This window comes from Saccopteryx leptura, chromosome 13 (assembly GCF_036850995.1).
Source record: "Saccopteryx leptura isolate mSacLep1 chromosome 13, mSacLep1_pri_phased_curated, whole genome shotgun sequence".
Classification (NCBI taxonomy): Eukaryota; Metazoa; Chordata; class Mammalia; order Chiroptera; family Emballonuridae; genus Saccopteryx; species Saccopteryx leptura.
Genome location: NC_089515.1, coordinates 10,332,436 through 10,358,180, shown reverse-complemented (window position 1 = coordinate 10,358,180; position 25,745 = coordinate 10,332,436). Strand labels below are relative to the sequence as shown.

At 50.0% G+C, this 25,745-nt stretch overlaps 1 protein-coding gene across 2 annotated transcripts; it reads left to right on the top strand.

Annotated features, from left to right (window-relative positions):
• The first annotated feature begins 2,807 nt into the window (after positions 1-2,807).
• Positions 2,808-25,745, top strand: BAG3 (BAG cochaperone 3). Of its 2 annotated transcripts, none has more exons than XM_066355607.1 (4): positions 2,808-3,292; positions 21,528-21,854; positions 22,851-23,243; positions 24,405-25,745. In XM_066355607.1, exons 1-4 carry the CDS (start codon positions 3,125-3,127, stop codon positions 25,209-25,211), a joined length of 1,695 nt encoding a protein of 564 aa, XP_066211704.1. In that variant the 5' UTR covers positions 2,808-3,124; the 3' UTR covers positions 25,212-25,745. The 2 variants fall into 2 exon arrangements, with proteins under 2 accessions (XP_066211704.1, XP_066211703.1); XM_066355606.1 differs by having other exon boundaries at positions 2,810-3,292; positions 24,402-25,745.

Here is a 25,745-nt window from a genome sequence, read left to right as displayed (position 1 = left end):
ACAAACATGCAGTCTATATAGCACCTGGGAAATAAGTGTCCTAAGAACTAGAGAGAAAAAAAACACTAAAAATAGACATATTTCTCCTTATCCAGCATGGCTCAATGGAGCTTCCTCCAGCCAACTCTCCGAGGCTTATGGCTACATGGTAGAAAAACCCATTTGAAGTTACTGGGAGAGTACAGCTTTCAGAAGCAGCTCTATTAATCCTAGACGAAAACCAGCTACCTCCCTGCTTTTGTCTAGGTAGAAAAAGAAAAATCCCAGCAAAGAGTGCTCTCAGGCCCTGGCCATTTGGCTCAGCGGTAGAGCATTGGCCCGGCGTGTGGAAATCCCGGGTTCAATTCCCAGTCAGGGCACACAGGAGAAGCGCCCATCTGCTTCTCCACCCCTCCCCCTCTCCTTTCTCTCTGTTTCTCTTCCCCTCCTGCAGCCATAGCTCCATTGGAGCAAAGTTGGCCCGGGCACTGAGGATGCTCCATGGCCTCCGCCTCAGGCGCTGGAATGGCTCCATCTGCTGCAATGAGCAACACCCCAGATGGGCAGAGCATCGCCCCTTGGTGGGCATGCGGGTGGATCCCGGTCTGGCGCTTGTGGGAGTCTGATTGCCTCCCCACTTCTAACTTAGAAAAATAAAAAATACATAAAAAAAAAAGAATGCTCTCCGTGTTTAATTTTTTTTTTAATTTTTTTTATTCATTTTTAGAGAGGAGAGGGAGAGACAGAGAGAGAGAAGGGGGGAGGAGCTGGAAGCATCAACTCCCATATGTGCCTTGACCAGGCAAGCCCAGGGTTTCGAACCAGCAATCTCAGCATTTCCAGGTCGACGCTTTATCCACTGCGCCACCACAGGTCAGGCAGTGTTTAATTTTTTTTAAGTTTTTCTTTATTCATTTGAGAGAGAAGGAAATGTCAATTTGTTGTTCCACTTACTTATGCATTCATTAGTTAATTCTTGTATGGAACCCACAACCTTGGTATATCAGAACGACACTCTAACCAACTGAGCTACCTGGCTATGGCTTTGCTCTTAGTGTTTAAACTGTAGCTGTAGTGGAAATCAAATCAAGCAAAGGAAGAAGATATAAATGCTCACTTTGGATTCAATCCAAAACATCAATTTGTTGTTTTGTTAAACATCAATATTTATTGAATATGGACTCTGCACTCAACCTGTTCTCAGGGCTTTCAACATAAGAAAGAATAAGATAGAAACTGACCAGTGAATTTAAAGGTCCACTTCCTTCAATAGTAATACTTCTTATGGATTAGTGCACTGGCATTTAGGTTTGTAAATCAGTCTCTTGTATGTTTGGTGATCTGAGTCAGTTGCTGGGGGCTTATTCACCTCTGTGTTTTTGCAAAACTGAATTTTTGGACTTCAGAACTGATGAGTATACCTACATAAGTGGGATTCATGCCATGGGAAATGATCAGCAGGCCTCTAGCATTTTCTCCAAAGGAGTAATTTAGGGCTAGAGGAGACAGGAAGTGGTATCTCTGAGAGTTCCAGGTAGTCTCTGAATTTCAGTTGAAAAATTGGGCTCGCCTGACCAGGCACAGTGAATAGAGCATAGGACTGGGACACGGTACACCCAGGTTCGAAACCCGGAGGTCACCGGCTTGAGCGCGGGCTCACCAGCTTAAGCTTGGGGTTGCTGGCTTGAGCGTGGGATCATAGAAATGACCCCATGGTTGCTAGCTTGAGCCCAAAGGTCACTGGCTTGAGCCCAAGGTTGCTGGCTTGAGTAAGGGGTCACTTGCTCTGCTGGAGGGAACCCCCCCTTCTCGTCAAGGCACAAATGAGAAAGCAATCAGTGAACAATTAAGGTGCCACAACGAAGAATTGATGTTTCTCATCTTTCCCTTCCTGTCTGTCTCTATCTGTCCTTCTTTATGATTCTCTCTGTCAAAAAAAAAGAAAAAGAAAATGGGGCCCAATATCAGTCCAAGGCAACTTCTCAAAATGTTTCTGAGGAAGGGAATGAGTTTGCCTGCCTAAGGATCTAAAATGGAACCTCCCAAACATTCAACCTTTGGTGGCACATTCTCCAGGAAGAGGGTGCTTGGTTGAGGTTACAAGTGCAATCACCATTGTATCAACCAAACAAGAAATTTTCATTTCAATTTAGTCCTTACTTCCCAAATGGAGGTCAGGATTTAAGATAGCAAGAACCAATTTCTACCATAAAAAGGACCAAAACTCAAAAGAATGTGATTTTTCTTACAGTTGTTTGTTGCAATGATAGTTTCTATATTTGAGATTCAAGGTTCAGGAGTGTAAAACCACGCGCTGATGCGATCTTGCATCCTCTTTAGGTTTCAAAGGAAAGGCAGGTGAATTTCCATTCGCACTTCCATTTTCTCCCTGGCTTCCTTAGTGTCAAGATCAGCATCCCAGGGCCCGTAAGAAAAAAGAAAGAGAAAGTAATGAAGACAAAACTGAGAGCCGCCAGTGTCCCGAGTATCTGTGGAAGAGGGCGCAAAGGGGCTAGGGGGCCAGCCGGACTCGAGTTTAAAACCAGGCTAACGATGACTTTGTTTTTATACGAGGAGCCGCGGCGCGCGGCGCGGACTCCAGTTCCAGGAACACTTGGGAATCCAAGAACAGGGAGCGATGGTGAAAGCGGAAAGCGGGCCGCGGGCACACACACGACACCCCAGCCGCCGCAGACCCGGCGGGCGCACCGCCGCCCACCCCGGTCTGTCCGCGAGGGGGGAGGGGTGGTCGGCCGAGGCCCCGCCCCGCCGGGCCACGATTATAGCCGATGACTCAGGGCGGAACTCCGCTTCCAACCCGCGCCGCCGCCAACTTCTCTGGATGGGACCAGAAGTTTCTAGCCGGCCAGTTGCTACCTCCCTTTATCTCCTCCTTCCCCTTTGGCAGCGGGGAGGCTATTTCCAGACACTTCCACCCCTCCTGGGCCACGTCACCCCCTCCTTTAATTCATAAAGGTGCCCGGCGCCGGCTTCCCGGACACGTCGGCGGCGCGCACGGTTCTTGCTCCGGCCGCGGCCTGCGAGCGACTCGGCGCCTGGAGGCCCCGCACCCCGCGCCCGGTGACTCGGTACCCCGCGACCCCGCACCCGGCGGTCCCCCCCTCCGGGCCGACCCCGACCCAGCATGAGCGCTGCCACCCACTCGCCCATGGTGCAGACGGCGTCCGGGGACCCCCTACCCCCTGGCTGGGAAATCAAGATCGACCCGCAGACCGGCTGGCCCTTCTTCGTGGATCACAACAGCCGCACCACGACGTGGAACGACCCGCGCGTGGCCCCGGAGGGCCCCAAGGTGAGCCGGTCTCCCCCACTCGACGGCGCACAGCGGGGCAGGCCCGGGCTGCGGGGACGCGCGGCGCCCCAGCCTCCGATGTCGGTGATGGTCCCCGGGGGCGCAGGGACCCCGGGGCGGCCCCGGCTCCGGGGGGTCGGCCGGCTGCGCTCCCACGAGCCTCCTCCCCGGGCCCGCCCTTGGCCAGCGTAGGGGCGAGGGGAGCATTCGGAGGGGACCGTCCTCCTTGTGCCGCCGGGAGGTTCAGGGGCGGCCCGGGCATAGGTCCCGTCCCCCGGCGCGACTTGAGAGGCTGACGGCGAGGTGGCTGGAGCTGGCCTGGGCTCCGCGAGGGACGGCCGGCCTGGTCAGCCCCCGAGGCGCGGGCCAGGCCCGGCGCCGCCCAGCCTCCCGGAGGGGAGATCGTGGTTTCACTCGGCGGAGCGTGCTTGGGCCGGCGCCAGGGGCCGTTCACAGCCGGGGGTGGTTCGGGCTCACCTCCTGCCGTCCCTCGGCTCGATTCAGGGTCCACTCTCCGGTCTCAGGCACAGTGACTCAGGAAACTGGTGTAAATGCATTCCCCCCCCCCCCCCCCCATATATGAAATTAAAATTGTATTGTTTTCACTGGGAATCTGTTTTCGTGTGACTTGTTAAAAACCAGTTTCTCTTCTGGGCGATTTCTGAAATAAAGATGGGAGGGAGACTGTCTTATAGTTGGCCATCGCCTGACGACATTGCCTCACACTGGCGAGAAGGAAATTTTTTTTAAATGGCATACTTTCCCTTCCTTGTTATGAAATTAAAACGTCTAGACTTGTTTATAATACGCAAATAACTGAGTACTAATACTTCTGTGAAGACAGCAGAAGGATGCTTCATTCATATATGTATATGCAAAGATGTATACTTAATCCTTAGGAGCATGAATATTTGAAAATAAAAATTTGAAATGAGTCTGCTAATTTTAAAAATTATAACTAATTGTACAGTTACTGCAATTTTCTATAAATTTGAGCTTTTTCAAAAGAAAATATCTTAGAGAACAGTAACTGTTAACGCTGTCTGGGCAAAATGAAAACAAAAGTTGTGAAGACCTATTAAGTTATTTTGAGGATGTAAAAATCCACAGAATTAACAATGCTTTAAAAATTATGTTAGAAGAAATATGTATATTGTCCAGTTTGATTTTGTGAACTTACTTTCTTTAAAATATTGGTCAAACTCTGGTGCCCATAGTGAGACATTGAACATTCAGCAACTTACATTTAAAAGAAATTAATTGTATATTTATTTCTGAAAATTAGTACAAGCAACTGTAATTAGTACAAGAGGCATAATTATACATTTGTGTGTATGCGTGTTTTGTCTATTCAGCCCATTATTGTGTGAAACTAATGCTCATTTCAAACCAGCCCTGTTACTGCAGTCTTTGGGGACTAGGTCTTTAGTGTGGTTTTGAGGTTTTCTTCCTATGGAGACCCGGGCAGTTAGAATCTGCTGGCACCTTTCTTGTGAGTGAAGGTCAAGTCTGAACATATCCGCTGGTAATGCGGTTTAAGACCCAGATTGCTAACTCTTTTTTTTTTTTCCCAACACAAAACTCACCCAGCAAGTTGAGATTTTTGTGCATTCATCCAGTGGATGGGCTAGGCTGTGGTTTCATAAAGCTTTTTAAGGGTGGAAAAAAACAGCTTGAAATACTATTATTCTCAACACATAGACGATAAGAGCTAATAAATTAGAAGCCAGACGCTGAAAAAGTTGATTTGAAAATTCAAGTCAGAATGTTAAAGTTGAAAGATTCTTAGAGATCTTTTAGCTCAGCCTGTTTATTATACTGAGAAACTCAGAATATGTGTGTGTTTCCAAAGGTCACTCAACTGTTACCAAACAGAGAACCACACCAGAAAGTTCTAAGAAGAGGCATTGTGTGTATTCAGAAGAAGGTAGAAGTATCTTGAATTTTTATGAAACTGGAGTGTGCAGGCTAGAATACTTGATTATTTTTGTGTCCTTCTGACCACCAAGTATTGGGTGGCTGATATCTCTGCTGTGATTACTTGGATGAACACAGCTGGTTGTAATCAACTCAAGAAAAGAGTGTCTTACCAAATTAATTTCTTGAGATTTGTCAGCATGGCATCAACACATAAGGTGAAAACTAACTTTTGGTTCATTAGCTCTTTGGGCTTCATTGCTTTCAAACCTGTGCTTTGATACACTGTATACATTACATCTGGGTGACTGATTCAGTTTCACTTTTATGAATTATACTCTATCCCAGACTGAATACAGTGGAAAGTCCTTTACTGTTACTTTATATTAGAAATTGGTTTCTTAATGCATTATGAGAAAAGGGCCCTGGCACAAAACAAAGGGCTGTTTTGGGACAACTGAGCTAATAGGACTGAAGCATCTTTATCTTCAAGAGGAGGTGCTGTCAGTCAATAAAGAGCTATTCACTAAGCAGAAATAACAGAGAGAGCCCTCTTTGGGGGGAAGACAGCTCCCGTGTGTTTACAATGTAACCATGTTGGTAAAGGAAGGGCTTTCATTTGGCCTTCTACTCTGTCTTCTCAGATTGGTCTCTCACGTTCCCCTGAGGTGCTTAGAGTGATCCTTGATCCCCATTATTACAGAGGGGGCAAGGCAAAGCAACTGTCTCACACTTCCTTCAGTGCAGAGGCAGGACAGCTGGAGGCAAAGACAGACGTGGGCTTCATCCAGCTCCACCGAGTGACCCTCCCCACCTTCAGTCTTCCTGGATATGGATTTTCTGCACACGTGGGCTTCCCACTCATCTCCTGGCCAGTTCATACCAGTCCAGACTCCTCCCCTGGCAGAGAGGTCAGCGTTGGCTTTGGAGTCAGGAGAGCACAGCCCCTTGCAATCCCTCCTCTGGGTCTCCCCACTGAAGAAACAGGCCAGCTCCTTGGCAGGATGTCACTGTATTGCTTGTCACCAAGCCCTCTTGGCCCGGAAAAGACCCTGCTCCCTTCCCCAGCAGGTTTTTCCAGCTCCCCAGATCTCGGAGGTCACCAGCACAGATTCTAAGCTGGGCAGTCTTCAAGGAAGCCTTTTTAAAAAAAACTTTTTTTAGATTTAGAAATAAAATGTAATGGGGTGACATTGATTAATAAAAGTACATAGATTTCAGGTGACCATCTCTGTAACATTTGAAGTGTTGATTGTGTTGTGTGCCCATCACCCAAAGTCAGATCATTTTCCATCACCATCCATTTGTCCCTCGTTACCTTCCCCCTTCCCGGGCAGTAACCACTTCATTTTTATCTATGTCCATGAGTCTTCTTTATACCCCACCTACGTGGAGCATATATTTGTCCCTCTTTACAAGGGAAGCCTTTTAAGAACACAGATTGCCAGCTGTGTCACCCTCTGCCCCAGCCCCACCCCATGACGAATTCTAATCAGTCATGGTAGAACCCAGAAATATGTAACTTAAGAAAGCTTCCCTGATGATTCTTGACTCTGCCAGACTTGCATTTGGGAGCCACTGAGTGGCAGTGATCTCGTTTGAGGGGGTGGAGGGGTGGCAGACTGTGACTTAGTGTACAGCGCGCCTGCGTGTAGGCCTGGGAATCCGTCACAGGGCACCTGCTTACCATCTGACCTGCAGAGGCTTTGTCCTAGCTTCCATTTTCCTTCTTGGTGAAATCCCCAGTGCTCGGCTTCTGGGAATGTAACTGATGGGTGGTGTGGGAAAGGGCGGGGCCTGGTGGGGTGGCAGAGCCAGGTGTGGAGAAGCCCAGACCCAGGGAGGTCCGGAGACCCTCCTACGCCCCAGGAGGAGAGCAAGCCAGTGTTTCCTTCCTGTCTTGCCCTCCCAGCAGAAGTTTGCAATAATATGACAGCTAATATACTCAGCCCTGTGAGAGAGAGGTAGGGACAGCCTTTCCGAGGAAAGGGGGAATGTTTTGAGTCACGATTGAAGTAGAGACACTCATTGATTCTGCTTCAGGCTCAGCAGAGCCTCCTGATTTTTCTTGAAGATGAGATCATTTTGCCTTTTGCAGATTGATTACAAGCTCTAGTGCATCTTAGAGGGATCAGAGAAGTCGGAAGCGAGTGGCTACTCTCTCCTTTGTATTTCTAGCAAGTCGCAGCTCCCGAGGACACATTCCTTTGTGACTGATGAACAGTTTGTTGGGGTGGACAGAGTGTGGCCAGAGGTCCAGCTCAGCCAGGGCCTTCATTTTCCCCTCTAAGAACAGTCGGGGTTTGGCTTATGCAAGGACTGAACATAATTTGTCCCTGTTCATTGAGTAGCTTTGCCCTTTATGAGGGTAGAGTCGGTACACAGCAACTGTCGCGGCGTTTGACGTTAGCCAGGGCCTGGGCGGCTTAGCTGCTTGATGCTGCTGAGTTTGGTTGTGAGTCAGAACACTTCATACCACCCATGAGGCCTGATTAGCATTGTCCTCCTTTCTGGAATGACACACGGTTGCCTTATATAAACCGCTTGTTATTTCCTATTGACGTTTTAAGATGATCTGATGTTTATCATCAAAAATAGGAATCCAGGAAAAAAATAATAGGAAACCAGGCTAATCCAAACCTACACTTTCTTCTTCACATTTTTTGCTGGTTTAACATTGCTCTTAAATATTGATGACACCCTACGGAGAAAAACTGGGAACGGAAGACAAAGGCCTTTCTTGGTAGGAACCTCTGAGGCCCCTCTAAGAGTGCTGATAACCCCAAGAAACCTCTGTCCTACCTGCCTGGAATTCTCCGCCGCGCCTCCTGAATCAGGTCTGCACCCCGGGACCCTCCCGTTACTCAGCTCTCAGACTCACTGCTGGAGTTCTGGAGCTCAGCTCCAAGTCCCTGCCTTGGGCAGATGTGGAAGTGGGTCCCACCCCCACCCCCACCCCTTGGCATTGTGAGACCCTGTGAGAAATCTGAGGCCAGCCAGTCTTCACGTATTTCTGTGGAGATTTCTTGGGGGGAGGGGCTTGGCAGCTATTCAGGAAGCCAGGCAGCCTGCAGAGCTTAATCAGAGTTTCTTTAGGAAGGAATGAACCCAGTATATTTTTTTGTGTGTCTGTCAGCGTATTTATACATATGTGCCAGACCCTGGTGTGTGCTTTTCCAAAACTTATGTCTTTAAATCCTCCAAGCAGCTCTCTAAAATAGAAACATTCAGGTACATCTTCTCCACGAGAAAACAGACTGGGGGGGGGGGGTGTCAGCTGTGACAAAACAGAAAGGCTGTTGTGGCCAGAATTTACCCTCACCCGGCAGGCCAACAGGGGTGACAGGCAGACTTGCCCCTAGCTGGCCTTCTCGAAAGTCCTTCACACTGAGAACTTGCCAGGCGTGGTCCTAGTAATCAGCAGCCTAGGTGTACGTCTGGACAGCTGATGAGAAGTGTTGGCTCATCTGCTGAGTCTGGGTCTGAGCCTGGAGATGGGTCCGAGTCTTCACTCCCTCATTCATCCCATCCGAAATGGACTGCGTGCCTGCTCTCTGCAAGCCATGGTGCTAAGTGCTGTGTAGAGGACAGTGCTGCCCCTTCGATGCCATTCTCCATGAAGCATTTCTTACACCTCTGGTTAGGAGGCAGGCTGTCCCTGCCCTGTCCCCACATTAATTTGAATCTTTCCTCCAAAAGGCAGCACTTTCTGCTTGGCCTTGGGGTCACGTGTCTGTGGGCTGACAGCTCCAGAGGCAGAGTCTGCGTCTGTTTTATCTTTCTGCCTCTTGGTGCCTGGCAGGGTCGACAAGCTGGGCAAAAATTAAATGATTCTATACAAAGAAGAGTAAGACATGGGCCTGGGCTCCAGAGTGGGCTGGCTGATTGAAGAAAAGAGGCCCTTAACCGAAGAGCAGACCATGTGTGTCACAGGACGCTTTCTGTTGCTTCCAAGCACTGTAGTGTTGTCCTGAGCTCCCAAATAAATGTCCCCGTGCCACTTCCTTTTCATCGCACTTCTGAATGGCCTTTTCTTCCTCGAGGGCTCTGGTATTGATTCCCTAGCTTCATTCTCAGGGATCTGGAGAGACTCTCTTTTGTCCCCACCAGTGACACAGCATCTTGGAGCCGGCCTGCTGGAGAGGCTGATTGCTGACGGCCACCAGACCTGCTAACCCCCAGCTGCACGGAGCGCCTTTTCCCCCTTGTGGCTGACAGTAATATCAGACACTGCACAGCGAGCTCCTTATTCACTGTCGCTTCAGAAGAGCCCAGGATTGCAGATTGCTCACAGTCTGTATCGGGAGCCTGTAAACAGCACAGCTACCCAGAGCTCCCGGCACAGAGTGGTGGCCCTAGTAATTGAGGCGAGACTTTCCACTGCAGATTGACTCCTTAGCATCCTGCTGGAGAACAGACATTTCCTATTTCAAAATAACTTCCTGAGTGTTCTTTAAGGTAGAATGGTAATTTCCCTGGTTACTTTAGATCCTTCTTGGACACTGAGTGGCTGAGAGCCGTGTCTGTGCAGAAGAGAAGCAGCCAGCTCCTTTTCTGAATCTTCCCGAGCAGTCCTGTGGGTCCCTGGCGGGAGCAGGACCAGCTCCGTGGCTGGCTGGCTGGCCGGCCAGCCGGCCGGGAGCTCCGCGGTGACTCAGAGCGAGCAGTGGCCCTGCCTCCCGCCTGCAGTGACTCAGCAGCAGCGCCAGCGCCCTGGCCTGGCTGCGCTTGAACTGAATGTTCCGGGTCTGAGCCTCGGCCCAGCTCGGCCGGGCAGAGTGAAGTGCTTTTTCTCTCGCTGCGTTTTACCCCAGGAAGATGAAGGATCTGAAGACATTAGCCACAAGTAGCACAGTGGTGTGGCAGGAGCAGGGAAAGGATTGACACGCCCTGGTCTTGGTCAGATAAGCGATCTCAGATAAATCCCTCGCCCTCCTAGGGTCTCAACCCCCTTTCATAACACGGTTGGTCCAGCAGGCTGTGGGGACAGTGGGGGATGGTATACGGAAGGTGAGGAGTCAGGGCCTGACCGGCTGCATGTGGGCAGTCCATGGAAGGGCTCACAGCTTCCGCTGAGAACTAGGAAGGGAGTCACAGGGAGGCATTTGGCTTTTCTACACAGTAGACAGTTCTGGTCAGACATGGGTCTTTCCGACTCCCAGGTAGACCAGAAGTTTTTGTTTTCAGAAGCAAGGTCTCTTATCCCCTTGGGTCCCTTTAACTGACTCTCCTTCAGCCAGTGTTTAGGCGTCCTCGGCACTGTTCCCGGATGGTTCCTGTGCTCCTCGTGAGGGCAGGACCGAGCTGGGCGGTGACTTGAGGATGCGGCAGGGAGTGGCATGAAGGTTGTTGGGTCTCCTGGAGCCACAGCCCCGTCAGCCTGTAGACTCATCCCTGCCCCCCTGCCCATCTCTGCAGGCCCAGGGCCAGTGCCTGTAGGAAGTAGGAGCCCAGTCAGTGTTGGGGGAAAACTGAGCCACATTAACCCAGGGCCAGCCATCTAAACAGCATTCTGGACCCAGCTCTCGGGCAGAAATGTCACTGTGGCAGAGGAGGAGGGCCTTTCTAATTGTCACTGCCCTCTTGTGGGAATGTGGTTGCTGGGGAGGACTTCTCTGAGCAGCTGCTTGGGAGACCACCCCCAAGGTTGCCACCATCGACCAGAGTGTAGGTTTTTCTTTTGGGAAATTGTATTCTGTACGAAATGCATGTCTAGTGAAGCCCTGCGCTCTGATACCAGCAGACACTTGCGTGGTTGGCTTCTAGCAGGTGGAAGAGCCGATTTATTGGCCAGTGTGCAACCTAGCATGAGACAAGTGCTGGAGAAATTCATGGAAACGTACCAGGCAGAGAGGTCCCTTCTCTAACTTCAGACAGTCTGCTTCCAGGCGTGGAAATTTCAGGTGCTTTTCCATGGGTGATTCCTGCTTTAGATGATTAAAGAAGGTACCCCTACTCTTTATTTTGTTCTGAAGAGCAGGTCGGTAGTTTTTCATTTCCTGGTGTGCATGAGTTCAGGAGCTGAGAGTCTGGTGAGTGCAGTTCTCAGCCTGGTTCTGCAGTAACTTCCCATGTGACCTTGGACCACATCTACACTGAATCCTTGAGGAGGACTCCAGGGCGTGGGGTACTGGGACTGAGGGGGACAGCTGCTGACTCTGAGCCCTGAGCACTCCCCCCATGGGGGGAAAAAGCAGCTGTAGGCACTGGAGCCCGGCCTAGAAATCGCTCCTCTGGTACGGGGCCGCGCTGAGGACTCTGGGAGGAGACCAGGTCTTCTGGTCTCAGGCATGTGTGCGAGGAACCACAGTCACTGCAAGTTGAGTACGGATTCTTGTGGTGAGTTTGCCCAGAGTGCAGCGCCTTCGGAGCAGCTGGCTGGGCCTGTTGAAGGGAGGGGGAGCTTAAGGCTTCAGCCTCTGAGGTTGCTTTCAGTTGTATTTGCTTCCAGGTTGCGAGACATTAGATACAGTTCTCAGCAGAGAAATTGGTCTCCTTGCTCACCGTGCTCGTCAGACTCAGATAAAGGGACTTCTAACTCGAACAGACTCATGCCAGCCTGGTGAGACCACCAAGGAACTGGGCTTTGTTCAGCAAAGCAGGGTCGATCAGTGACTATTTGTGGAATGAAGAGAGGCGATTGTGTAGGGCATGGCACAGCTCAGAATTTACAAAGACTTGCTTGTGTCTCATCTCATTTTTAAACCGTGCAAAAATCCCTGGTAGGTGTGGGGGTTTTTACAGCTGGGGAAACTGAGTCTTCAGTAGCAAGGAGTCCTGTCTGAGGGTGCACAGCTGGTGAGCAGCAGGGAGGGATTGGAGCCCAGGGTGACAACTTGAAGACCTGGGTTCATGCTGGTTTAGCCTGCTGTTGAACGCAGCTGTAAAGGGAAGCCGTGTTGAGTTTCATGCTCTAAAAGTTTTCCCTGGTAGAAACACAAAGGGACGGCTACCTCTTTAATCCTAGCATAAAATGCATATATTTTAATAACACATTACATAAAACTTGCAGTCACCTGTGACTGGATTGCTTACAGAGTTTGTGGTCAGTACAAACTCTTGTCTTACCAAGAGTGCTGTAAATAGACTTTGGTGGATGTAACCTTCACTTATTCAGAATATGCCCATTATATGTCCAAAACAGGGCTAGGATTGTGGGACAGACCCCTGATCACAATCCAGTGGGACCTGAAAGAATTTTGAGCTTGGCTGTGGGCATACAGAGGACTGTTTATACATCAGGTTGGCAATAATACTTTATTTTTAAAGATTTTATTCATTTTAGAGAGGAGAGAGAGAGAAAGGGGAAGCAGAAATCATCAACTTTCATATGTGTCTTTTGTGTGTGTGTGTGACAGAGAGAGAAGGACAGATAAAGATAGACACACAGGAAAGGAGAGATGAGATACATCAATTCTTTGTTGCAGCTCCTTAGTCTCCTTAGTGTTCACTGATTGCTTTCTCATATGTGCTTGATGGGGATGGGGTGCTACAGCAGAGCGAGTGACCCCTTGCTCAAGCTAGCGACTTTGGGCTCAAGTAAGCGACCATGGGGTCATGTCTATGATCCCAAGCTCAAGCCAGCGACCCCGCGCTCAAGCTAGTGAGCCCGTGCTCAAGCCAGATGAGTCTGCGCTCAAGCCGGTGACCTTGGGGTTTCAAATCTGGGTCCTCTACGTCCCAGTCCAACACTCTGTCTACTATACCACTGCCTGGTCAGGCTCCCATATATGTCTTGACCAGGCAAGACCAGGGTTTAGAACTGGTGACCTCAGTGTTCCAGGTTGACACTTTATCCACTGCGCCACTGCTGCAGGTCAGCAATAATGCTTACTGTATTTCCCCATGTATAAGATGCTCAAATGTACAAGATGCATCTTAATTTTGGGGCCTGAAATTGTAAAAAAAAATGTATTACATAAAGTCATTGAATTCAAGTTAGTTTTATTCATCATAAAATTCATTCCCGCAAAAAAGCGGGAAATGCGCCTGACCAGGCGGTGGCGCATTGGATAGGGCGTCAGACTGGGATGTGGAAGGACCCAGGTTCAAGACCCTGAGGTCGCCAGCTTGAGCGCAGGCTCATCTGGTTTGAGCAAAAAAAAGCTCACCAGCTTGGACCCAAGGTCACTGGCTCAAGCAAGGCGTTACTTGGTCTGCTGAAGGCCCGCGGTCAAGGCACATATGAGAAAGCAATCAATGAACAACTAAGGTGTCGCAACGAAAAACTGATGATTGATGCTTCTCATCTCTCTCCATTCCTGTCTATCCCTATCTATCTCTCTCTCTGACTCTCTCCCTGGAAAAAAAAAAAAAAAAAGGCGGGAAATGCAAGTAAAAAACACCTTACAACCACTGTATAAGATGCACCCAGTTTGGAGACCCCAAATTTTTCCAAAAAGGGTGCCTCTTATACATGGAGGAATGTGGTAATTCATTTCTGTGGCCTGTGATACCCATGGAAAGTTTTGGTAGGAGGTTGAAGCTCAGCTCTATTTGCTTGGTAGGAGGAAGCTTGCCTTTTTGTCTCCTGCCATACAGGGGCATCTTGGTCCTAGATATGGGGGGAGCTCCAGGATTCTTGTTTCCTCCATCCTTTTTTGTTTTAGAAGTTTAGAAATGTCATTAATGAATGTCAACACCTGACCCGTGTGAAGGCTCTTCTGGCCTGAAAACCCACTTATTAGAGTCTGTGTCCTATTTCAGACTCCAGGACTGCCTAGGGCAGCCCTCTGAGTTCCCTTGTGGCTGTCACTTCCGTTCCAGCCACACTGATGGGAGCGGTGGTGTGTAGTGTTTAGCCCACAGAGCGCTGTACTGTGGAACTGAGGTTAGAGGCTTACAGTGGGGCCATTTTCAGGATTCAGAGGTCACTCTTTGTACAGGGAACCAATTGTGGATGGATCAGGGCATACCCTGTGCCACAGCTGTCTCCAAAGCAGCTACAGTAGTTGATGTGTGACACCCCAGCACAGCGGTTGGCATACGCCTTGCAGGTGCCCAAGAACCGTCATTCCTGACCTGCTTCTAAGGCAGGTGTCCTGGGGTGGGGGGTCATCAGCTTCCTCCTCTTCGCTTGGTAAACATGAAAATTTAGAGGCACCTAGAATTCCAGCAATTTCTGATAGGGTTTAACTGAGTGCAGTATGCGTGGTCCTTTTTAGATTTCTGTGACATCAACTTTTCCTGGTCTTTTAGCTTTATGTAGGTGGCTTAGATCTGGAAGGGACCTTGGAAACCAGAGGCCACAGAGCCTGTCAGAGCTAGAAGGAACTCCATTTAGATCAGAGTTTCTCGGTGCAGTCTTGGCTGGCCGTCCCACACACCTATTGAATCAGACTTTTGTGGGGCTGGGAATAGCGTCTGCATTTTTTTTTTGGTATTTCCTGGGTGCTCCTGAAGCTCCCTAGAATCTGAGAACCACTGCTTTCCAGAACATTTGGCCTCCCCTTCATTTTACAGCTGAGGAAACTATAAAGTCCAGGGGGGGGGGGGTGAACCGCTTACACCTGTCTAGGCAGAACCAGGGTTAGGAAAAGGGCACTCTCCTTCCGTGTCTCCTGGCTGTGCCCTAGCACCCACGTTTTGATTAAAAACAAGTAATGAAGTTTAAGTGTGCTGTTAGACAAACAAGACTTGCATAAACCCAAGGGCTCACCCAAGCTCAGGTGACCCCGGGCTTCTCTAATAATAATATCTCGTACACAATAGGACAAATTTTGGCTCATTTGGGGTCATTTTTCCTGCTTTTATCCTTGCTGTCCCATGGAGTTATTTGCTGCTCTCTGAGACACACGTCAGAGGATTTTCTTGTGTGTGCAAACAGGGAAGAAGAATTAACCAACTCGTTTTATAAATTAATGCAGGGAGCCTGACTTGTGGCAGCACAGTGGATAAAGCGTGAATCTGATACACTGAGGCCGCCTGTTCGAATCCCAGGGCTTGCCGGTTCAAGACACATACAGGAAGCAATTCCCATGAGTTGATGCTTCCCACTTCTCTCCCCTCTTTCTCTCTCTCCCTCTCTCCCCCAGTTCTAAAAATCAGTAATAAATATACTAGTGATAAATGAGTGTGGGGAGATCAGCAGTGAGGTCGGGATGCGGGCTGTTTGCTATGTGGGTTTTGTTTGTATGTGCTCCTTGTCTTTGGCCAAAGATACGGCGAGTGAGCTGAGCTGCCCGGGGAAATAGTTCCTCTGATGCCATCATTACTCCTTAAGAAGCTATAGCAGGCCGTGGTGAGGCAAGACTTGGCCCTGTCTGCTCGGTCCCTGTGATCATGCCCAGTCCCTACCCATGATCACACAGAATAGCCCCAAGGAGGTGGAGTCCCCGCGGAAGTCAGACGGGGTCAGATTGTGAGACTTGATGAAAGGTTCGGTTGTAACCAATAGGCTTTCTCTAGACATGTGCTTGAACTTAAGAACAATTCTTATGGGTCTGAAGAGACAGGTTCTAGTCATAGTCAAGGAGGATCATAAACATTACATATTTTAAAACGTTTTTCATTAAAAAATGGTGTTTTTTTTTACTGGATTGTGATGAAAGTGCCATAGGAGATGGAAAAGACAGTTTAATGAACTCTCGGGCGGTGGTCTTTAGTTAGTAAAACCTGAGCACTTTCTGTTCCCTCAAAAGCTTCTTTCAGGCCTGACCTGTGGTGGCACAGTGGATAAAGCGTCGACCTGGAAATGCTGAGGTCGCTGGTTCGAAACCCTGGGCTTGCCTGGTCAAGGCACATATGGGAGTTGATGCTTCCAGCTCCTCCCCCCTTCTCTCTCTCTGTCTCTCTCTTCTCCCTCTCTCTCCTCTCTAAAAATAAATAAAAAAATTAAAAAAAAAAAAAAGCTTCTTTCAAGACCCTCCTCAGTTCCTGCCATTTCATCGGGAATCAGAATTGGGTAACTTTGTCCTTCAGGTTTTTTGTTTGTTTCTTTTTTGAGGGAGAGGTAGAGAGAGAGACATGCTGGAGTAGAACATTAGAAGGTGGCGTCCTCATTCCTGGTACAGACTTCAGATTCATTTGTGTTTTAAATTCTTCATCCATGTAGAAAGAAGTGTTCAGTTGTCTGTTCTGTAAAACTGAAGATGTATCTAAAGCAGTATTTTTCTAAACAAAATCCCACTGGCGTGGTAGGGGAGTCACTGCCTTTCAGACCTGCGGCTCCTGAAGAGATGTGTGGTGTTTTATTACCTGGTAGAGGGGCACTCACTCACCTGGCTCAGGAGAGCAGGCCTCCGGATTGGAGGCAAAGCAGCCCCCAGGCCACCGTGACCATGCCTGCCTTCCGTCTGCGCCAGCCGACAGCGCCGTTTCTCAGTGGACCCCAGGCTCAGAACTCGAGTCTTGGCCCCTTCCTCCCTCTTCCTCCTGGGTCACCCTTCCTTTCCTGCACTTGTCCCCAGCTTTGTCCTCATTCCTTGCTCTGATCCTTGACTTCTCTTGTTTCCTAACATGGCCTGGTGAGGTGTCTTGTCAGCAACTCACAGGACAGTGGACCTCTGGGGCTCTGGCCTCACCTTTTTCTGTTCAGCACTCACCTTCAGGGGCCACCCCCTTCCCACTGCCCCTCTGACATCCACTCCACTGCCCACAGTGACCCCAGTGTGGCCCCAAGAAGCAGCATCTGCTGTCACAGGCCCTGGGGCAGGCAGAAATAGCCTCCCTCCGTCCCTTTTTCCTTTTCTGTCCTTCCTCTCTGTCGCTGAATACGAAGTATCAGGTCTACCAGAAAGTTCTGTTCGTTTCTATCACAACAAGTTTCGATACGTAAGCACGTTTATTTGGCACATGTGTGCCTCTCTATTTTTATCACTTAATGTATACATACTGACGTAGCAAATTAACTAAAAGTTGATTCACATTAGTCTTATGTGTGAAGTGATAGTGTACCCATGGCTACTGATAAAGTTCATTTATGCCACTGTAATTTTTATGAATTTCAACAAGGAAGAAATGCTACAGAAGCATGTAGAAATTTATTGAAAGTGTTTGGTGAAGGTACAGTTTCTGATAGGACATGCAGAAGATGGTTCGAAAAATTCGAAACAGGTGATTTCGACTTTTCTGATAAGCCACGTTCTGGGCAACCATCTTTGATCAATGACGATGTTGTTAAGACCATGTTGGAGCAAGATCCTTTTCTGACAACATTGGAGATTGCAGAAAGGCTTAATTCAGCTCAGCAAACCATTTCGGACCATATTCAGAAGATAAGATTGGTGTGGAAATATTCAAGATGGGTGCCACATAAATTAAGTCAGAAGAATTTGGATGATCGAGTCATCATATGCACGTCTTTGCTTGCTCGGAACAAAATTGAGCCCTTCTTGAACCGGATGATAACTGGGGATGAAAAGTAGATTACCTACGAAAACATCGTAAGGAAAAGGGCATATTATGAACCCGGAAAACCTAGCCCTTCCACCTCTAAACCAAATTTGACTCTGAATAAGAGAATATTGTGTATATGGTGGGACATTCGAGGACCAATACATTATGAGCTTTTAAAACCGAACGAAAGGCCTGACCTGTGGTGGCACAGTGGATAAAGCTTCGACCTAGAAATGCTGAGGTCTCCGGTTCGAAACCCTGAGCTTGCCTGGTCAGGGCACATATGGGAGTTGATGCTTCCAGCTCCTCCTCCCTTCTCTCTCTCTGTCTCTCCCTCTCATCTCTAAAATGAATTAAAAAAAAAAATTTTTAAAACCGAACGAAAAGCTCAATTTGGAGAAGTATTGTCAGCAACTGGATAATTTAAAAGACAACAGTCCAAGAAAAGAGGAATAGGAAGAACATCATACTGCATCATGATAATGCCAGGCCACATGCTGCTTTGGGGACTTGTCAAAAAATTGCAGAACTAGGCTGGGAAATTCTGTCACATCCACCATATTCCCCGGACTTAGCATCCTCCAACTATCACTTGTTTTTGTCCTTACAAAATTTTTTGAAGGGCAAAAAGTTCAAAATTCAAAAATGATGAAGGTATCAAACAAGCACTAGTTCAATTTTTCGCATCAAAAGATAAAACATTTTTCAAAAATGGGATATACAAATTGCCCTCATGCTGGCAAGAAATCATTAATAATAATGGCAATTATATTATTTAATAAAGTTTATTGATGGTAAGAAAAATTTGTATTTTGTTTTATTCTAAAAACGGACAGAACTTTCTGGTAGACCGTATATATTCAGTGAGATGCATACAGTGCACAGCTCTTGGCAGGCCAGCGCCAGCGCCTTCTGTCCCCAAGGCTGCCCCCAGGGAGCCCAGGCTCAGCCAGGCCTGTCTGAGGTTTCCAGGCTGGCAGGGTTTGAGTTGGAGGACAGCTGAGCCCTGGCTGTGCGGGGATGGTAGGGTTGGCGGCCCTCCCCTGTGCAAACCGGGCGGTGTGGGGGGAATGTGGCAGGGAACGGGCAGTGTGGGGTTCCAGAGAAGTTCACAGTTTGATAGATTCGTGCAGCGGCGTACCCTCATTTGTCACTGCCCAGAAAGAGAGTGCATTTCCTGATCTCAAAAGGTTCTTTCAGGACCCTCCCGAGTCCCTACCATTTCTTCCAGAATCGGGTCACTTTGTCCTTCAGGTTTTTTGTTTTGTTTGTTTTTTGAGAGAGAGAGACAGGAACATCAGGCTGCTTCTGTAGGTGCCTGACCAGGGAGTTGAACTGGCAACTTCTGTGCTCTAAGACGATGCTTCAGCCAACCGAACTATCCAGCCAGGGCTTAATTGTTTTATTTATTGATTGATTTTTAGAGAGACAGAAAGAGGAAGGGAGAAAGAGGAAAGGGGGAAGGGAAGCATTCATTTGTTGCTCCACTCAGGCATGCATTCATTGGTTGCTTCCCTTATGTGCCCTGACCAGGGAGCGAACTGCAACCTTGTGATTTCTGGACAACACTATTAACCACTGAGCTAACTGGTCAGAGCTGTCCTTCAGTTTTGATTCCTTTGACACTTTGGGGTCTCACATGTGTTTCAGCTCTTGACTGCTCTCATAAAGACTCCAGCAGTCCTGTGACATGGGTGTGGTGATCTCCCTTTTCTGGAAAAGGAGTAAGGGTCATAGAGGTTAAGAGAACTGTCCCAGCCTGACCAGGCAGTGGCACAGTGGATAGAGCATCGGACTGGGATGTGGAGGACCCAAGTTCAAGACCCCGAGGCCACCAGCTTGAGCGTGGCTCATCTGGTTTGAGCAAGGCTTACCAACTTGAGCCCAAAGTCGCTGGCTCGAGTAAGGGGTTACTCGGTCTGCTGTAGCCCCCCAGTCAAGGCACATATGAGAAATCAATCAGTGAACAACTAAGGAACCGCAACGAAGAATTGATGTTTCTCATCTCTTTCTCTTCCTGTCTGTCTGTCCCTATCTGTCCCTCTTTGACTCTCTCTGTCTCTGCCACCAAAAAAAAAAAAAAAAGAAAAAGAAAAAAAAGAGAGCTGTCCCAGAACTGGTAATAATGGAGGTAAGAGTGGACTTGTAACCTGTCTGCAGGAGTCCCAGCCCAGCCGGAAAAGCCCCTGCGTTTCCCCATCCACAGGGGCCCCATGCCTTCCAGGTAGCGCTCTTCCCATCTGGTTCAGGCAGCCTTAAACTGCCCTGTGTACGCCCCTCGCTGATGGCGCTGGTGGTTGCTGGTTTGGTCACCCCATCGTGCTGAGCCCCTCGCTGGCAGGATGTTCACCAGGAGGTAGTCAGGGGATGAGGGCTGGCTAACTGCTTAGCTCTGTGGACTGTGTAGATGGCGCAAGGCTCCTGTGGTGGCCGGGAGGGTGCAGAGCCCCTGGCAGCCAGCAGAGAGGTCCCAGGACTTGTCCAGGTCCTGGTTTGAGCCCTGGGGGGGGGGTGCCCAGTGGTGTGCCCAGTGAGTGGAAGAAGTGCCCAGGTGGCATGGTAGGAGTCAGCACCAAGTAGCACAGGGCTTCTTGGTGTTTCTTGTCACCTCTTTTTGGTGCCTGTCTCACGTCAGGAATTCGGTTTTGAATATGAGGCCTGGACTCACTCCCTGATCTTGGGTGACCTGAGAGTTGAGCAGGCTAAAATAATGCTGCTACCCTGAGCACGTGGACATTCTAATCTGAGAGCGCCTGTGTGTTGGTGTCCCCAAGGACACGGTGACACCCTTGCTTCTGCTGTGTGCTGGAGACCTCTGGGCAGGGGCTCAGCAGGAGGGAAGCAGTTGATGGGTTTGAAAGACTGAATTCCTGGGTCAGCCACCTGGTGCACACAGATACAGAAACATGGCAGATTTACACGGTCCATCACTCAAAATGCAGATCAGCCCTTGGTTTCCGATCCTGGTGACCGAGCTGGTCGCAGTGGGGATTATGTACCCTGCAAGCTCCTAGAGGCTCAGTCTTTGACATTTGTTTGCAGTTCAGAGACGCCTCCCTAAGCAGGGATCACTCTCCTTAATAGCTGATCCACTCAGATGGAGCCCCCCTTCCCCCCATGTAAAAGGACCAGCCAGTGCTCAGGAGATGTCAGGACCAAGGGTCCGGGGGCTCCTTGGCTTCAGCTGCCCAGCCTCTGCTTGCTGAGAAATGACATTGCCTGGTGGGTGACTGGCCAGCCTCGTCGTCTGAAACAAGATCTCTCTCTGTGGTACATCTGGAACTTGGCCTTCTCAAGGGTCCCAAAATAGGCCACTGAAGGGAGAGCTTCATGGGAGGACATGGAGGGACCGGCCACGCCTCTCCAGGCAGGCTCTGTTGGCATCAGAAATCCAGCACATTTAATCCCTGGCTTTTGTTCTCGTCCTGCGCTGCTCCTGCATTCCTTGGGTGTCTTCCTTCCTTGCAGCTCGTTTTGCAGATATTCCAGAGGAGGAGCCTCCTCTTTTTGTGCAGAGATTTCCAAGCTGTGGCCTGTGTTTGGGGCCAGCACAGCTCTGGATTGCTAGGAAGCAGAGAAGCTGGCTCTGACTGGGCGAGTTGAAGTTGAATCCCCCTCGCACCTGCTGATCCGGGTCCCTGAAGATTTGGGAGACGGTCAGTGGCTCACCTGTACACGGTGCTGCCTGGGAAAGAACCGTCTTACCAGTGTGGGCAATGGAGACCTCTCTGTGCTCAGCAGATACCTTGGCTCATCTGATTTCCTTTGATGCCTCTAATACTTAAACTGCTGGCCAGATAGCAGCCTCTGTAGGAAGGGGGTCTGGCAGAAATGGGGGCAGCTGTGCTCCTTGCTCAGCCGAGCTGGCTGGGTGGGGGGGCAGGGTCACTCTGGAGGGTGGGAGCGCACAGCGCCTTGCTTTTTCCGCTTCACAGGTGTTTCCTTCCCAGCTCTGACCCGTCTGTTTCTCTCTGTATTTCAGGAAGCTTCATCCTCTGCAAATGGCCCCTCCCGGGAGGGCTCCCGGCTGCTGCCCGCTCGGGAAGGCCACGCGGTGTACCCGCAGCTCCGACCAGGCTACATTCCCATTCCTGTCCTCCACGAAGGCCCGGAGAGCCGGCAGCCGCAGCCTTTCCCTGCCTTTCCTCAGCCCGGGGCGCAGCGATTCCGCACCGAGGCCGCCGCCGCGGCTCCTCAGAGGTCCCAGTCACCTCTGCAGGGTGTGGCAGAAACCACCCAGCCAGATAAACAATGTGGACAGGCGGTAGCAGCGGTGGCAGCCCAGCCCCCAGCCTCCCACAGACCTGAGGTAAGGACAGGCTTGGCTCTCAAGCCTGTGGGTGCGACCGGGAGCTGTTGTGCTTCTCAGTCTGGTCCCAGGTTCTGCCAGCACCCGGCCTGGCCCCTGAGAGAATGCAGGGCATCTGGGCCTGGCCTGAGCATCAGAGATCACCCAGCAAAGGCAGCAGGGAGACAGCTTCTGGGCAACAGGGTTTTAAGCCTGAAGCCAATAATACTTCAGTGCATGTATGTCTAGAGAATAATTCTTTTTTTTTTTTTTTTAAATAATTAACACAGTTGTATTTTATTTCCTTCTGACATATTGCACTACATTCTTTTTTTTTTAATTTTTTTAAAATTTATTTTAGAAAGGAGAGAGAGAGGGAGAGAGGTAGAGAGAGGAGGGAGGGAGGAGCAGGAAGCATCAACTCCCATATGTGCCTTAACCAGGCAAGCCTAGGGTTTCAAACCGGCGACCTCAGCATTTCCAGGTCAACGCTTTATCCACTGCGTCACCACAGGTCAGGCTAGAGAATAATTCTTAATCGGATTCTCAGCCGAGATCTGAGACCCAGTGGACCCCAGTAGGGTTCTTGAGCAGGAGGCCCTCTTGGTTTTCCTGCCTCAGGCTGCACAGAGGACACAGTTCCCAGTGCCCCGCTGAGTCCTCTGGGGATCAGCAGGGACAGGGTGACGCGTGATAGCAAATGCAGTGTACTGAGCACGTCTTGTTTGTGGCACTGGGCTAAGGCACAGACGCGCTTGCTTTACACCTTCCGGCCAGCCCGGGGAGGGGGGTACCTTTCCCAGGTTGCGGATGAAGCTCGGGAAGCTCTTCAGCTGGTGAGAACTTGAACCGAGGCCCCTGGGCTGCAGAGCACCCCGCCCGAACACTACAGTCTGAAAGCTTACAGATGGGGGGCCTGTACACCTGCCGTCCTGAGCAGGCACATAGCAGAGGCGGGCAGAGTGCCAGGCAGAGGGTCTGCTGTGGGGCCACGCCTCTACCTTCTGTGTCTTGCAGCGATCCCAGTCTCCGGCCACGTCAGACTGCTCGTCCTCTTCCTCCTCGGCCAGCTTGCCCTCCTCCAGCAGGAGCGGCCTGGGCAGCCACCAGCTGCCCCGGGGCTACATCCCCATTCCTGTGATCCACGAGCAGAATGTCTCCCGGCCAGCCGCTCAGCCCTTCCACCAAGCCCAGAAGACCCACTACCCAGCCCAGCAGGGCGAATACCAGACCCACCAGCCCGTGTACCACAAGATCCAGGGGGACGACTGGGAGCCCTGGCGGGCGGCATCCCCGTTCCGGTCGCCTGCCCGGAGTGCGTCCAGCCGGGAGGTCTCTCCAGCCAGAAGCAGCACGCCGGTGCAGTCCCCGTCACCCCGGCGCGTGCAGACCGTGGTCGACAGGCCTCAGGTACGAGAGTCAGTGTCGCCAGACCAGCCACCGCAGCTTCCCTTTGGGGGCGAGGAGCTCTGTGGGAGTGCCCCGGGTCCCCCGACAACCCTCCCTAGATGACACACGTGTAACAGGGAGCACGAGGCCCTGGAAACGGCTGGTTATCCACAGAAATGCAGGAGCAGGCCTGGCTGTAAACCCTCAGTACTTTCTACAGCGTCTGCTTGTGTTCAGGGCAGCTGCCGGGGGCAGGTCCCACCACGATGGGAGCAGCTGGGCAGGAGGCGGCGTCACTCACACACCCGGGGCCCAAGTCTCTCAGCGCCCCACACCCCGGCAAATTCTTATTTCCCAGCTGACGAAATTGGGGTATATGAGATTCTTAAGGGATTTTAGATACTCACTTAAATGTAGATGAGCCAAGATATTTTGGTTTTAAGCACAGCTTGTTTAAAAAAACATGGCTCTAACTTAGTCACATTAAAGAGTGCCTTAGCCTATGCAGCCAGAGGTCAGTGCAGAGATGCCCGGCTGAGTAGTTAGCTCTGGCACAGATGTGCCCAGCAAAATTCCTACAGGGTTAACTAGTTCATACATCTTGCTTTTTCTCAAAACATCTATCAGTTTGGGTAGAAACCACTAGGCTGTCATAGGTTAAAAAAAAAAGCTTTGAACTTTTCCAAAACAGGAAATGGGAAAAACACAGTCTGAACAGAGAGACTGTCCCCATAGCGTGAGGAAGGGAACAAGTGACAATTACTCCTCCAGAGCTGTGTTACCTGGAAGTCTGAGTCATCAGGACTGTTCTTTGAGTGAGCTAAACTAGCTCAGCAGTCAGCATGAGTTTTTAGTATTTGTCGTTTCTGAAAATTACATTGGTTTTCTTTTTATTGCCCCAAGAATGCCATCTACAGAAAAACCCAGCGAGAGGTAACAGACTAATAGACCAAGGGGATGAATGGAAGTGTGACAAGTGGTTTGGTCACACACACGATTAACACATTTCTACTTTGTAACAGCCATTACTGACTTTGAAGATCTCTATACTGTTAAACTTTAAGAAAGAAAATGCCATTTCTCAGTGTTCTTTCTAATCAGTATTGTAGTAGCTACAGATAGCATCCTGTGACCCTCAGCCAGTTATTAAAACACCTCTGTGTCCTTGCCTCTCTTCAGCAGCCCATGGCCCATCGAGAACCTTCACTTGCTCCCCAGCCTGAACAGAAACCAGAAAGCAAACCAGGCCCAGCTGGACCAGATGTCCTTCCTGGACACGTCCCAATCCAGGTGATCCGAAAGGAGGTGGATCCTCAGCCTGTTTCCCGGAAGCCCCCACCTCCCTCGGAGAAGGCGGAGGGAAAGGTGCCCTCTGCTCCCGGTCCCAGCCCCGCCTCTTCTGCTGTCCCCTCGCCCCCCAAGAATGTGGCTGCCGAAGAGAGGGCAGCCCCCAGCCCTGCCCCGGCAGAAGCCAGTCCCCCAAAGCCAGGAGAAGCTGAGACACCCCCCAAACACCCCGGCGTGCTGAAGGTAGAAGCCATCCTGGAGAAGGTGCAAGGGCTGGAGCAGGCTGTGGACAGCTTTGAAGGTAAGAAGACAGACAAGAAGTACCTGATGATAGAAGAGTATTTGACCAAAGAGCTGCTGGCCCTGGATTCGGTGGACCCCGAAGGACGAGCAGATGTCCGTCAGGCCCGGAGAGACGGCGTCAGGAAGGTTCAGACCATCCTGGAGAAACTTGAGCAGAAAGCAATAGATGTCCCAGGTCAAGTCCAGGTCTATGAACTGCAGCCCAGCGCCTTTGAAAGCGATCAGCCCCTGCAGGAAATCATGGGAGCCATGGCAGCAGACGAGAGCAAGAAAAGTGCTGGAAATGGAGAGAATCCCAAGACTGAGACCCAGCAGCCAGAAGCCCACGCAGCGGCCGCTTCCCACCCCGGCAGCACGACAGACCCGGCTGGTGACCCAGCAGCACCGCAGTCTCAGTGAAAAGCAGACTCGGGACGGAACTGACTGCGCGCGTTCGGGAATTCTAAGTTGCATGCATTTCAGGGACTTGAAATCAGTTGGTTTTTACTATTCATAGCCGCTTGATACGCAGTAACCTGGGTGGAGGCAAAGCAGTAAAAGGGCTAAAAGGAAAATTATGCTTTTCTTCAGTATTCTTATTCTTACACTGTACAAATAAAGAAGTTGTTTGTTTCACAAGTTGAACAACGTCACTTGTTTCGGGGCCCTCTCTGCATGGGCACCACGTGTTAGCCACGGTGTGAGCTGTCTCCCTGTAGCTCTGGACTGGAGGAGTGTTTTCAGGGGGGAAATAGGGAATCGATTTCCCATCACAGAAATATGAAGCCCATTTTGTCAGAAATGTTGCCATTTTAATGGGACGATTTTCTTCATCTCCTAGCTGAAATACTTAACTTTAGATAGAATAAAATGTGTAAGGAGCCGTAGGAATATCTGTATGTTGAATGACTTTAATGCTACATTTTAAGAAAGGAAAATAAAGTAGTAATATGA

Bases quoted from the DNA above. Each gene is read 5' to 3' on its own strand.
- BAG3 (XM_066355606.1), top strand. From the start codon at position 3,125: ATGAGCGCTGCCACCCACTCGCCCATGGTGCAGACGGCGTCCGGGGAC. The intron at 3,293-21,527 runs GTGAGCCGGTCT...TCTGTATTTCAG, and splicing joins TGGCCCCGGAGGGCCCCAAG to GAAGCTTCATCCTCTGCAAA. The intron at 21,855-22,850 runs GTAAGGACAGGC...TGTGTCTTGCAG, and splicing joins CAGCCTCCCACAGACCTGAG to CGATCCCAGTCTCCGGCCAC.